This window comes from Cebus imitator, unplaced genomic scaffold (assembly GCF_001604975.1).
Source record: "Cebus imitator isolate Cc_AM_T3 unplaced genomic scaffold, Cebus_imitator-1.0 Scaffold237, whole genome shotgun sequence".
NCBI lineage: Eukaryota > Metazoa > Chordata > Mammalia > Primates > Cebidae > Cebus > Cebus imitator.
The window spans coordinates 4,133,383-4,144,808 of NW_016107552.1; the positions used below are offsets into that span (position 1 = coordinate 4,133,383).

General features: G+C 39.9%; 1 protein-coding gene across 5 annotated transcripts in view; it reads right to left on the reverse strand.

Annotated features, from left to right (window-relative positions):
• The window catches only part of SPECC1L (sperm antigen with calponin homology and coiled-coil domains 1 like), a 105,981-nt gene that overhangs the window by 63,133 nt on the left and 31,422 nt on the right, over positions 1–11,426 (reverse strand). For all 5 annotated transcript variants that reach the window (XR_001816336.2, XR_001816338.2, XR_001816337.2 and 2 more), the window contains exons 8-9: positions 9,394–9,485; positions 511–601 (exon numbers count right to left, since the gene is read on the reverse strand). Coding sequence is in view for 2 of the 5 variants with exons in the window: in XM_017498135.2 (XP_017353624.1) it covers positions 511–601; positions 9,394–9,485 (183 nt within the window). In the remaining 3 variants the exon portion in view is untranslated. The remainder of the gene's footprint in view (positions 1–510; positions 602–9,393; positions 9,486–11,426) is intronic.

Genomic DNA, 11,426 nt, shown 5'->3' on the forward strand with positions numbered 1-11,426 from the left:
AAAAAAAAAAAAAAAAAAAAAGCTGTGTGAAAACAGCAAGTTCTCCCAAGGGCTCCAAAGACTTGCTGACCCTTATCTTCCAGAGTTTCAGCTCCCTCGTGGTAAGGAAACACAGCATAGAAACCTGAAATGGGCTCTGAAGTCAGGCTGCCCTGGGCTACTGCTAAGTAACTAACTGTGTTAACCTGAGTTGAGTAAGTTAACTTCTTTAAGCCTCATTTTTAGTATCTGGAAAATGGGATGACAATAATACATATGCCATGGGAAACTGCGAAAACAGTGCCTAGCAATGGTGTACACTCTATTTCCCATCATGAAAGATGCATTTACTCACAACTACTTTCCCCACTTGTAATTTAGATATATTTATTAGTAAACTTCTGATACAAAGGTATACCAGATTGATTGAAATAATATTAAGAGCAAAGGAAGTAATTCAGTTTGCCAAAGAAGCCAGAACAATCCAAAAATTGACAGTAAAGGTGAAATGCTGTGGCAAATGACATGTACCTTGAACAGGGATTTCCCCATAGTTTGGCCTCTTATCTGAAAGGGCTGTCAGGGGTTTGGACGTTGAGATTGGTCCACTTATGGAATGTCTCTGAAATCATAAGATAAACAATATCGAAGTTAAATCAAGTGTTGGGACTCATAAAGTAAACGCCACAGAAAATAGATATTTAGTTATAAATCTGTATTAATTTCTTCCATACTGCTAAAGTAAGGTTGTAACACACCTTACAGGCACAGACTGTGATCAATATACTTTATTTTTAAATTAGACTTTTTATTATGGGATAATTATAGACTCATATGCAGTTGTAAGAATACAGCGAGATCCTATGTACTCTTTACTCAGTTTCCTCCAGTGGTACTACCTTATATACCTATAGTAAAATATCAGCAGGATTTTGACATTAGCCAAGATACTGATACAGCCATATCTTATATAGTCATACATATTAATACAGTCAAGATACAGAACATTTCCATTACTGGAAGGATCCTTCCTGGGGTCCTTTTATAGTCACACCCCTCTCCCCATCCCCAATCCCATATCATTGACCCCTGGCAACCACTGGTATTCTGAATGTGGTTTCATTATTTTGTTGGAAGAGAATCTTTAATATATCACAATCCAGTTCACTAAATATAAAAACATGTTCCAAAATGAAATGGGGATGTGCTCTTTTTGTAATTTTACTGCCCATTCAAGCCCTGGTTCAAATAGATCTCAATTCTGCCACCTGCTCGCTAATGCTACTACAGCAACTGCCCAGTACAGCCTGTCATCTCAGTGCAGCATTATACCAACGCTTGTCACTGGCTTTCTCATCTCCAGACTTCTGCATATGCAAGCAGCCAGAAGAATCCACTATGAACACTTACAACCCCTCAGCACTCCTGCCACCTCTACATGATGCTCAAACATGTACTTTTTTTACTATCACGCAGACCACGTTGCTTGTCTGTTTTTCTTGTGCTTCATTCCCACAGCTTTCCCCTAGTCCTTTTTATCTGGCTAACTTCTAACCACTCCTTTCATATTCCCAGCAGAAATGTGTACAAGGTCCAGCTTCTCCACATCCCTACCACGCTTCAGATCATCATCCTTTTAAATTCTGGCCATTCGGAAGTATACAGAATAAGATCTCACTGTGGATTTAATTTCCATTTTCCTGATGACTAATGATGTTGATCATCTTTTCATGTGCCACTGGATATTTGTATTCTTCTGGGAAGGATCTTTTTAAATCTTATGCCCACTGCCGGGCGCGGTGGCTCAAACCTGTAATCCCAGCACTTTGGGAGGCCGAGGCGGGTGGATCACGAGGTCAGGAGATCGAGACCATCCTGGTCAACATGGTGAAACCCCGCCTCTACTAAAAATACAAAACATTAGCTGGGCATGGTGGTGCGTGCCTATAATCCCAGCTACTTAGGAGGTTGAGGCAGGAGAATTGCCTGAACTCAGGAGGCGGAGGTTGCGGTGAGCAGAGATCGAGCCATTGCACTCCAGCCTGGGTAACAAGAGTGAAACTCCGTCTCCAAAAAAAAAAAAAAAAAAAAAATCTTATGCCCATTATTTATTGGGTTGTCTTCTTACTGAATGTAAATCTTTGTTAGATAAATGTATTACGAATATATTCTCCCCAGTCTGCAGCTTGCTTTTGTATTTTCTTAATGTCTTTCAGGGAAGTTTTAAGTTTTGATGCCCACTTAATTTATCAACTTGCTTTGATAGTTCATGCTTTTTTACATCTTAATAAATCTTTGCAGTCTTAAAGGTCATGAAGATTTTCTCTCATGTTCTCATGTAAAAACTGTACAGTTTAGCTTTTGCATTTAGGATGATAGTCTATTTCAATTTTTGTGTATGTCATAAGGTACAGGCTGAGGTTTTTTTTTTTCTATACAGTTATCTTGTCATTTCAGAATCTTTTCTTCAAAAGACTGTCCCTTACCCATTAAATTACTTTGGCATCTTTGTTGAAAATCAACTGGCCTACTTCTGAACTCTCTGTTCTACTGATCTCATGTCTACACTGAAACCTTTGTCAGTACCATACTGTCTTGATCACTCTATGTAGTAAGTGTTGAAATCAGGTTGCAAGAGTCCTCCAAATTTGTCCACCACTCGCACCCCTTGACCCCAATGTGTTGAATATTCAGGGCTCTTGCATTTCCATATGAATTTAATACTACCATGTCAATTTCTACCCAAAGAGCACTACTATTTTAATTGGGGTTGTGTTGAATCTATAGACCAATTTAAAGGACTACTACAAGATATTAACAATATTGAGTCTTCCAATCTATAAAAGACATCACTTTTCATTTATTACTTCAATTTCTCTCTGCAGTATTTTATTGTTTTCACTGCACAGGTTGTGCACACATTTCATTATATTTATTGCTAAGTATTTCAATTTCCAATTATTCATGCTAATATACAGAAAAACAAACAACTTTTGTATAGGACCTTGTGTAAACCTTAACACTGCTCAACTCAAAAAGCTTTTGTGTGGACTCCTTAGGATTTTCTACATAAATAATCATGTTATCTGCAAATAATGACAGTTTTACTTTACCCTTTCCAAATCTGTATTTATTTATTTATTTTTTGGGGGGGGATCTTATGCAATTGCACAGGGCAAGAGCTCAAGCAAAATGCTGAACAAAAGTGGTGAGAGTGGGTCTCCTTGCCCTGCTCCTGATGCTGGTGGGAAAACATCCAGTCCCCACATTAAGTATGATGCTAGCTGTGGAGTTCCCACAGGTCCCTTTCTATTTCTAGTTTGCTAAAGAGTTTTACTATGAATGGATGTAAAACTTTGTCAAATGCTGAGATTAATGGTTTTTTTCTCTTTTATTCTGTTGAAGTAAATTTTAAACTTGCACCCCTGGGATATACCACACTTGGTAGTGATGGACAATCGTTTTTATGTATTGCTGGACTCAGTTTGTTAATGTGTGCTTTTATATTGCATCCATAACCATCTATAATCACGAGGAATGTTGGCTAGCAGTTTTCTTTGTTTGCAATGTCTTTGTCTGGTTTTGTTATCAGGTAATGCTAGCTTCCTAAAATGAACTGGAAAGTCCTTTTACTCTTCTGTTTTCTGAAAGACTATATACAATTAGAATTATTTCTTCCACAAAGGTTTGATTCAATTCACTAGGAAAACCAACTGGGCTTGAAATTTTCTTTGTGGGAAGACTTTCTATTTTCAACTTTAATTCTGAAATAATTATAGATTCCCAGGAAGTTGTAAAGATATTACAGCAAAGTCCCATAATACTCCTCATCCACTTTCCCCCAACTGTCTGCTGATAATAATGAATTCCCTCAGCTTCTGTTTGTCTAACAAATTTTAGTTTTACTTTTTTATTGAATACACAGAATTTTACGTTGACAGCGTTCTTCTTTCAGCATCTGAAAACCCCATTTTGGGATACAAAAATTAGCTGGGCGCCATGGCATGCACCTGTAGTTCCAGCTACTTGAGAGGCTGAGGCACAAGAGTCACTTGAACCCAGGAAGTAGAGGTTGCAGTGAGCCAAGGTCATGCCACTGCATTCCAGCCTGGGCAACAGAACTAGACTCTTACCTCAAACAAACAAACAAACAAATGCATGAAAAAAACCCATTTTGTTGTCTTCTGACTTGCACAGTTTCTAACTAGAAGTCTGCGATCATTTTTACCTGCCTGTCCTTTAGAGTTTCTTATCACTGATTTTCAGAAATGCTTTACTGGGCATGGAGGTGAAGGTATTTGTTATTTACATGTGCTTATCTTGCTTTAGCTTCTGGATTTTCTTGGAACTGAGTAAATAATTTCCATTAAATTTGACAGATTTTGGTTATTATTTCTTTAAATTTAAAAAAAAAAAAACCACCTTTTTTTTTCCTTGAGAAGGAGTCTTGCTCTGCCGCCCAAGCTGGAGTGCAGTGGTGCGATCTTGTCTTGGCTCACTGCAACCTCTGCTTCCCAGGTTAAAGTGATTCAACTGTCTCAGCCTCCCGAGTAGCTGGGACTATAGGCACCCACCACCATGCCTGGCTAATTTTTTGTACTTTCAGTCGAGACAGGGTTTCGTCATGTTGTCCCGGCTGGTTTCGAACTCCTGAGCTAATCTGCCTACCTTGGCCTCCCAAAAGTGCTGGGATTACAGGTGTGAGCCACCACACCCCACCTATTTCTTCAAATGTTTTTTCAGACACACTTCTCACCCTGTTCCCTGACCCACCTTTTTTTTCTTGGGCTCCAATTTCAGGTATGTAGGACCATCTAATTTAATCCCACAAGTGAGGCACTCACTTCATTTTTTTCCCAGTCTTTTTTCCTTGCTGTTACTTACTATGGACATACCCTACTGCTATGCCCTCAAATATACGGATCTTTTCCTCTACTCTTTTTTTTTTTTTTTGAGATGGAGTCCTGCTCTGTTGCCTAGGCTGGAGTCCAATGGCGTGACCTCAGCTCACTGCAACCTCTGCCTCCCAGGTTCAAGCCATTCTCCTGCCTCAGCCTTTGAGTAGCTGGGATTACAGGCGCACATCACTGTGCCTGGCTAATTTTTTTTGTACTTTCAGTAGAGACAGAGTTTCCACATGTTGGCCAGGCTGGTCTCAAACTCCTGACCTCAGGTGATCCACCCACCTTGGCCTCCCAAAGTGCAGGGATTACAGGTGTGAGCCACCACACCTGGCCTCTGTTCTTTTTCATATCTTCCACTTCTCTCTTCATCTGTGCATGTTTCCCTTCACATACTTAAGCACAGAGATCATATTACATCATTGTATGCTAATTCCATCATTTCTATCCGTTCTAGGTCTGCATCTATTGACTGATTTTTCCCCTGGTTATAGGTGACATTTTCCTCCTTCTTCATTGTCTAGTAATTTTTAATTGTATGCCAGATTATGTATATTATCAATTCCTATATTTTGCTGTATTCCTTTAAAAATTATTACTTTGATTTGACAAGTAGGTAAGCTACTATGTTACTTATCTGCGCTTCATGACAAATTACTCCAAATCTTTAGTGGCTTAAGACAATCCATTTATGATCTCATAGTTCCTGTGGATCAGAAAGCTTAGCTGAGTGCCTCCAGCTCAAGGTCTGGCACAAGGAGGCAATGAAGTCATCAGCAGGGCTGCAGTTATCTTGAGGATTGACTAAAGGAAGATCCGCTTCCAAGCTCATCTACATGGCTGCTAGCAAGCGTCAGATCTGTTCCCACACTTACTAATGTGGGCCTCTCTGCAGGGCTGGCTCACAATATGGGAACTGGGCTTCCCCAGAGGAAGTGGCTCTAAATGATAGCAAGAGGGAGCATTCAAGGCAGAAACAAAGCTTTTTATAACTGCATTTCACAAGTGATAACCTTATCCCACTACTTCTTTTGCTTTGCCATATTCACTGGAAGCAAATCACGAACTGTAGCCAACATTCAACAACAGCAAATTACACAAGCAGCGACTGCTACCAGTTGGGGAATCACTGGGGAACATTTTAGAGGCTGCCTACTACAGCTACTTAGGAATCTCCTTGGTCCTTCTGCATCTTTTTTTTTTTTTGAGACAGTCTCCCTCTGTTGCCCCGGCTGGAGTGCAGTGGTGTGATCTCGGCTCACTGCAATCTCCGCCTCCTGGGTTCAAACAATTCCCCTGCCTCAGCCTCCTCAACAGCTGGGACTACAGGTGTGCATCACCACACCCGGCTAATTTTTTGTATTTTAGTAGAGATAGGGTTTCACCACGTTGGCTAGGATGGCCTCCCTCTCCTGACCTTGTGATCCGCCCGCCTTGGCCTCCCAAAGTGCTGGATCACAGGCGTGAGCCACCGCACCCAGCCCTTCTGCATCTTATTTTTAAAGTTCTGTTAGCGCAGATCTAGAATAGTATTTACTCTGAGGCTATTTAGTTCTATAATACTTTCAGATGTAGTCCTTTAGGAGTCTACACTGAATGCCATCTATTCATAGAGGTCTCTCCACAGTGGCTGGTGGGAACACAAATGATTCCCTGCCCTAGGTAAACTACCTGGAAGTGTTAGCCTAATTAGCTCCCTGTTCCTGGAAATTGTTCCTGGAAAATTATTCTTGCCCAGCCTTGTGGGGTTTCACCCCATGCATGTACAGATTGGTATTCAGGCAAAGACCCAAAGGGATGCCTATGTAGATTTCTATACTCCTTTCTCTATGCAGCTCCCTCCTCCCAGTATCTGCCCTGCAAATTCAAGCAGTATCATTTTCCTTGAATATTTTGTGTCTACTCAGATCCAGTTGGTTTTCCCTTCCCTGCTCCAATGTAGGTTCATCCTCCCTGCACCACCATCTGGAAATTGCCTCCAGGAAAAGACTGTGAGGCGCAGTAGGATTTACCTCATTTTAAAATTTTTGTTCAGGATCACAGCTTTGTACAATGTCTGAAAATAACTGCTTCCTATATTTTGTCCATCTTTCTATTAATAGTTGTTTGTGACAGCAGAGTAATCCAGCCTGTTACTCTCACATAGCTAGGAGTAGAATTCCTACCCAGGGAGTTTTGAAAACCTAATGATCCCAATCCTGGGCCCCAGTCCCCAGAGATTCTGGTTTATCAGGATGAGGTCTCAGAGTTTTACGTGTTTAAAAACTCTCCACATCATTTTTATATGCAATTAGGTTTGAGAAGCACTGTATAACCTAATCATGTACTATAAAGCTACTGGATGTAGCTCACAATTATTAGTTTTTTGCAACTTATAGAAATGTGTTTTTCCACCTCCTATCTTTGCAAAGATTTACAAAGTGATTTACATTAAATGTCAACTGATAAAACACCACTTAAAGTTCATCTTATTTGAAGTTTATTACATTTGGCATCTTTATTTTGCTTTTATCTGTATCTTCAGAACTTTAGATGAAGTTTGATGAATAGAGAGCACATAAAAAAGTATTAAATCAGCTAGGCGCTGTGGTTCATGCTTGTAATCCCAGCACTTTGGGAGGCTGAGGTGGTAGATCGCCTGAGGTCAGGAATTTGAGACCAGCCTGGCCAACATGGTAAAATCCTGTCTCTACTAAAAATACAAAAATTGTGTGGTGGTGTACACCTGTAATTCCAGCTACTTGGAGGCTGAGAAGTAAGAATCACTTGAAACCAGGAGATGGAGATTGCAGTGAGCTGAAATCACGGCACTTCACTTCAGCCTGGGCAACAGAGTGAGACTCCATCTCACACACACACAAAAAAAGGTCATTAAATTGGATAGGTGGAATACAGTATTCCCTTCCCTTCTTTTTAAGTTACGACATAATGCCAGGTGGTGGCTCATGCCAGTAACTCCAGCACTTTGGGAGGCCGAGGCAGGTGGATTGCCTGAGCTCAGGTGCTCAAGACCTGCCTGGGCAACATAGTAGAACCCTATCTTTATCAAAACACAAAAAATAGCTGGCACACGCCTGTGGTCCCAGCTACTTGGGAGGCTGAGGTGGGAGGACTGCTCAGGCCTGGGAGGCAGAGGTTGTACAGCGAGCTGAGATTGTGTCACTGTACTCCAACCTGGGTGACAGAGTGAGACCCTGTCTTGGGGAGGAAAAAAAAAAAGACATAACATCTTGTATATGCATGCAAATGCAAAGCCACTAACTCACAACAATATATATGCACAGGGAGCACACTAGTAAACACAGCACAAATGTCTCAACTCCAAATGAAAATGCTCCGCAACACCATTATTTTAGGGAAGAGGTGTAGCCAAGGCTAGCCTGTATCACAGGATAATGGGTTTTAGGCCATATTTCCTTTGGCTGCTCTCACCTATGTGGAAATACTCTGCCTCAGCTACACTATCCAAAAGTGGCTGAATAAAATGCACAATGAGGAGCCTCTTGAGCACTACGGAACAACAGCCCTCTGCCCCGCTTCTCATCTGCATTCTGCAATGGTACAGAAGAGCTACTTTTGAAACTGGTTTATAATGGATGAGTAATGACTTGTGCTGGACCTGTTACAAAACAGCCCTCAAGAATCACACTTCTCTGAATTCATGCCTTGTGCATCCCTTCCACTCTGAATCAGAGCTGCCCTGTGACTTGCCTGGACTAAAATAGCAAGACAGAAGTGTCACTATCCAACTTCCAAGCTTAGGTGCTCAGAGGCATTGCTAGCTTTGATCTTCAGTCTCTTAGAGCTGGAGATACCATGCTGTGAAGGAGCCTGAGAAGACAAATCACGTGGAGAAAGCGGCCCAGGAATCCCGCTGAGCCCAGGCCCCATCCCACCCTCTCTGTGAATGCAACTGCCGGATGAGCTCAAGAAAGCCAGCAAAGAACTGCCTAGTCAACTCAGAAATGTGAAAACTAATAAAATTGTTATTTCAAGCCACTAAGTTCTGAAGTGATTTGCTATGCAGTAAAGGCTGAGACATGGCAACCACATATTCTACTTAGAGACACCTCTGTATCTTACTGTAGTGACTAAAGTCACTAAAGCCAGACAGTCTAGCTTTGAACCCCAGCTCCCTCACTTAACTGCATGAACCTCAGCAAGTTACTTAACCTTTCTGGGCCTCAGTTACCACATGTGAAAAATACAGATAAGAACAGTACCTAATACCCAAGAGTTGTAAGGATTAAATGAGTTAACATTATAAAGTATTCAGAACAGTGTAGAACACATAGCAAGTGTTATTATTAGAGTCTAACAGAATAACACAATTTACACCTATATAATTTATATCAATTAAAGACATTTACAGTATTTTAGAAACAAATTCTAGATACATCCCTACTGAGGCAGTCATTTACCCATCTAATACAGGTGTAAATGACTATGAAGAAAAGGCCTTAACTTTCAGATTCTGAGGCCCTAAGAGCCTCCTGTGGTTCCAGGCACTCACCTGCATAGGGGATACAGCTGCTGCAGGAGGGGTTTTCATAGGACTTGGACTCAAGGGTGTTCGAGGAATTGCAGCTGCAGCAGGGTTTGGTACTACGAAAACAACAAACAAAAAAGGAAATAATGTCACTGTATAGTGGAAGCTTAACTGGATTCCACTTAAGGACTCACCAGACTAACCAATGCTTTCAAATCCCCTTGGACACTGTCTTGGCTGATGTCTAACCTCTACTGCACAAGGTTAGCAGCCATGTCTTAACACACTGGTACTTTTCCGCCCATCAGGTGAAAGAGTAGTCATGGTTATTTCCAACCCTGGTTATGGCAGTCGTTTCATTTTTGTTATTTAATTACATTACATAGTTAAAGTGCTCCATAAAGCAATGAAATTCAAGTATTAAAACCCAAGAGGAGTATTTACATAACTGTATCAGTTAAGAAGCCTGGCATGTAAACGGCGTTCAATAGTTGCATATTAAACAAAAGAATGAGGGTCGGGCGTAGTGGTTCACGCCTGTAATCCAAGCACTCTGGAGGCCAAGGTGGGCGGATCACCTGAAGTCAGGAGTTCAAGACCAGCCTGACCAACACGGTGAAACCTCATCTTTAAAAAATAAAAATAAAAAAATAAAAGAATGAGGAATTCCTGCTTGTCTTCCCTCAATTCCTCCTGTAGAGTCCATCACTTCACATATATTTTACGATTTGTTATTTAACACAGGGATTACAAACAAGTGTGTAATCACTTGTTTGCATTATCAGTCTCCTTCTCCAGAATAAACTGCTGAAAAGTAGTTTATGTTTTTAGAATGTATTAATTTCTAGATGGTTGGGGATAGCACAGCTTCTGGTAAAGGCTGCAAAAACGATTATTCATTTGATGCTGAATTAAATTAAAAATGGGATACAAAAATGAACTCAAGCCTATTACAGTGTGGCAAGATGAAGCAGATCACTGTGGACTTTTTTAATGTAGCCAATATAAACACAAATATATATACTTATATTTAGAATTGATATATTTAGATGTATTCTTATTTACTGAGATAAAATTCACGAAACAAAGTTAACCATTCAAAAATGTACAGTATAGTGGCATTTAGTACAGTCACATTATGGTGCAACCATCACTTTTACCTAGTTTCAAAACATTTTCATCATTCCAAAAAGAAACCCCAAAAGTCACTTCCCACCCACTGTCTCATCAGCCTCTGGCAATCTGCTTTCTGCCTCTATGGACTGACCTAGTGTGAATATTTAATGTAAATGGAATCTTACAATACGTGACCTGTTATGTCTGGCTTCTTTCAATTAACATAATGTTGTAAAGATTCATCCATGTTGAAGCATGTGTTACTACTTCATTCTTCTTGTGGCTGAATAATATTCCATTGTATGGATATACCACATTTTGTTTATCAATTCATTGAATGCATGGATACTTGGGTTGCTTCTATCTATTAGCTATTGTGAAAAGAGCTGCTATGAAAATTTATGTACAAGCACAGATGTTTCTCAATTTATGATGGGACTTTGTTCTCATAAACCCATCATAAGCCAGTCAAAAATGCATTTAATACACCCAACCTCCCAAACATCCCAATTTAACCTAGCCTACCTTAAACCAGATCAGAACATTTACATTAGCTACAGTTAGGCAAAATCATCTAACATAAAGCCTATTTTATAATAAATAGGCTGTGTTGAATATCTCAAGTAATCTACTGAATACTGTACTGACTGTATCACTGACACTACTGTAAAGTCAAAAAAAAAGTTAAAGCATTGTTAAGTCAGGGACTGTATTTGTCTGATTATCTATTTTCAGTTCTTTTGCATATATAATTAGAATCGGAATTGCTGGGTCATTCACACATATTTTATTATAAAATAACATATGAGGCTTTAAAAAAAGATTAGTATGAAGCAGCTTTGTGCATTAAAGCATGCTTTATTAATATTCTGAATAGGTGTATAATTTTAATTTAATGTAGACATTCCATTATCACTTTTTCTTTTTTTTTTTTTTTTTTG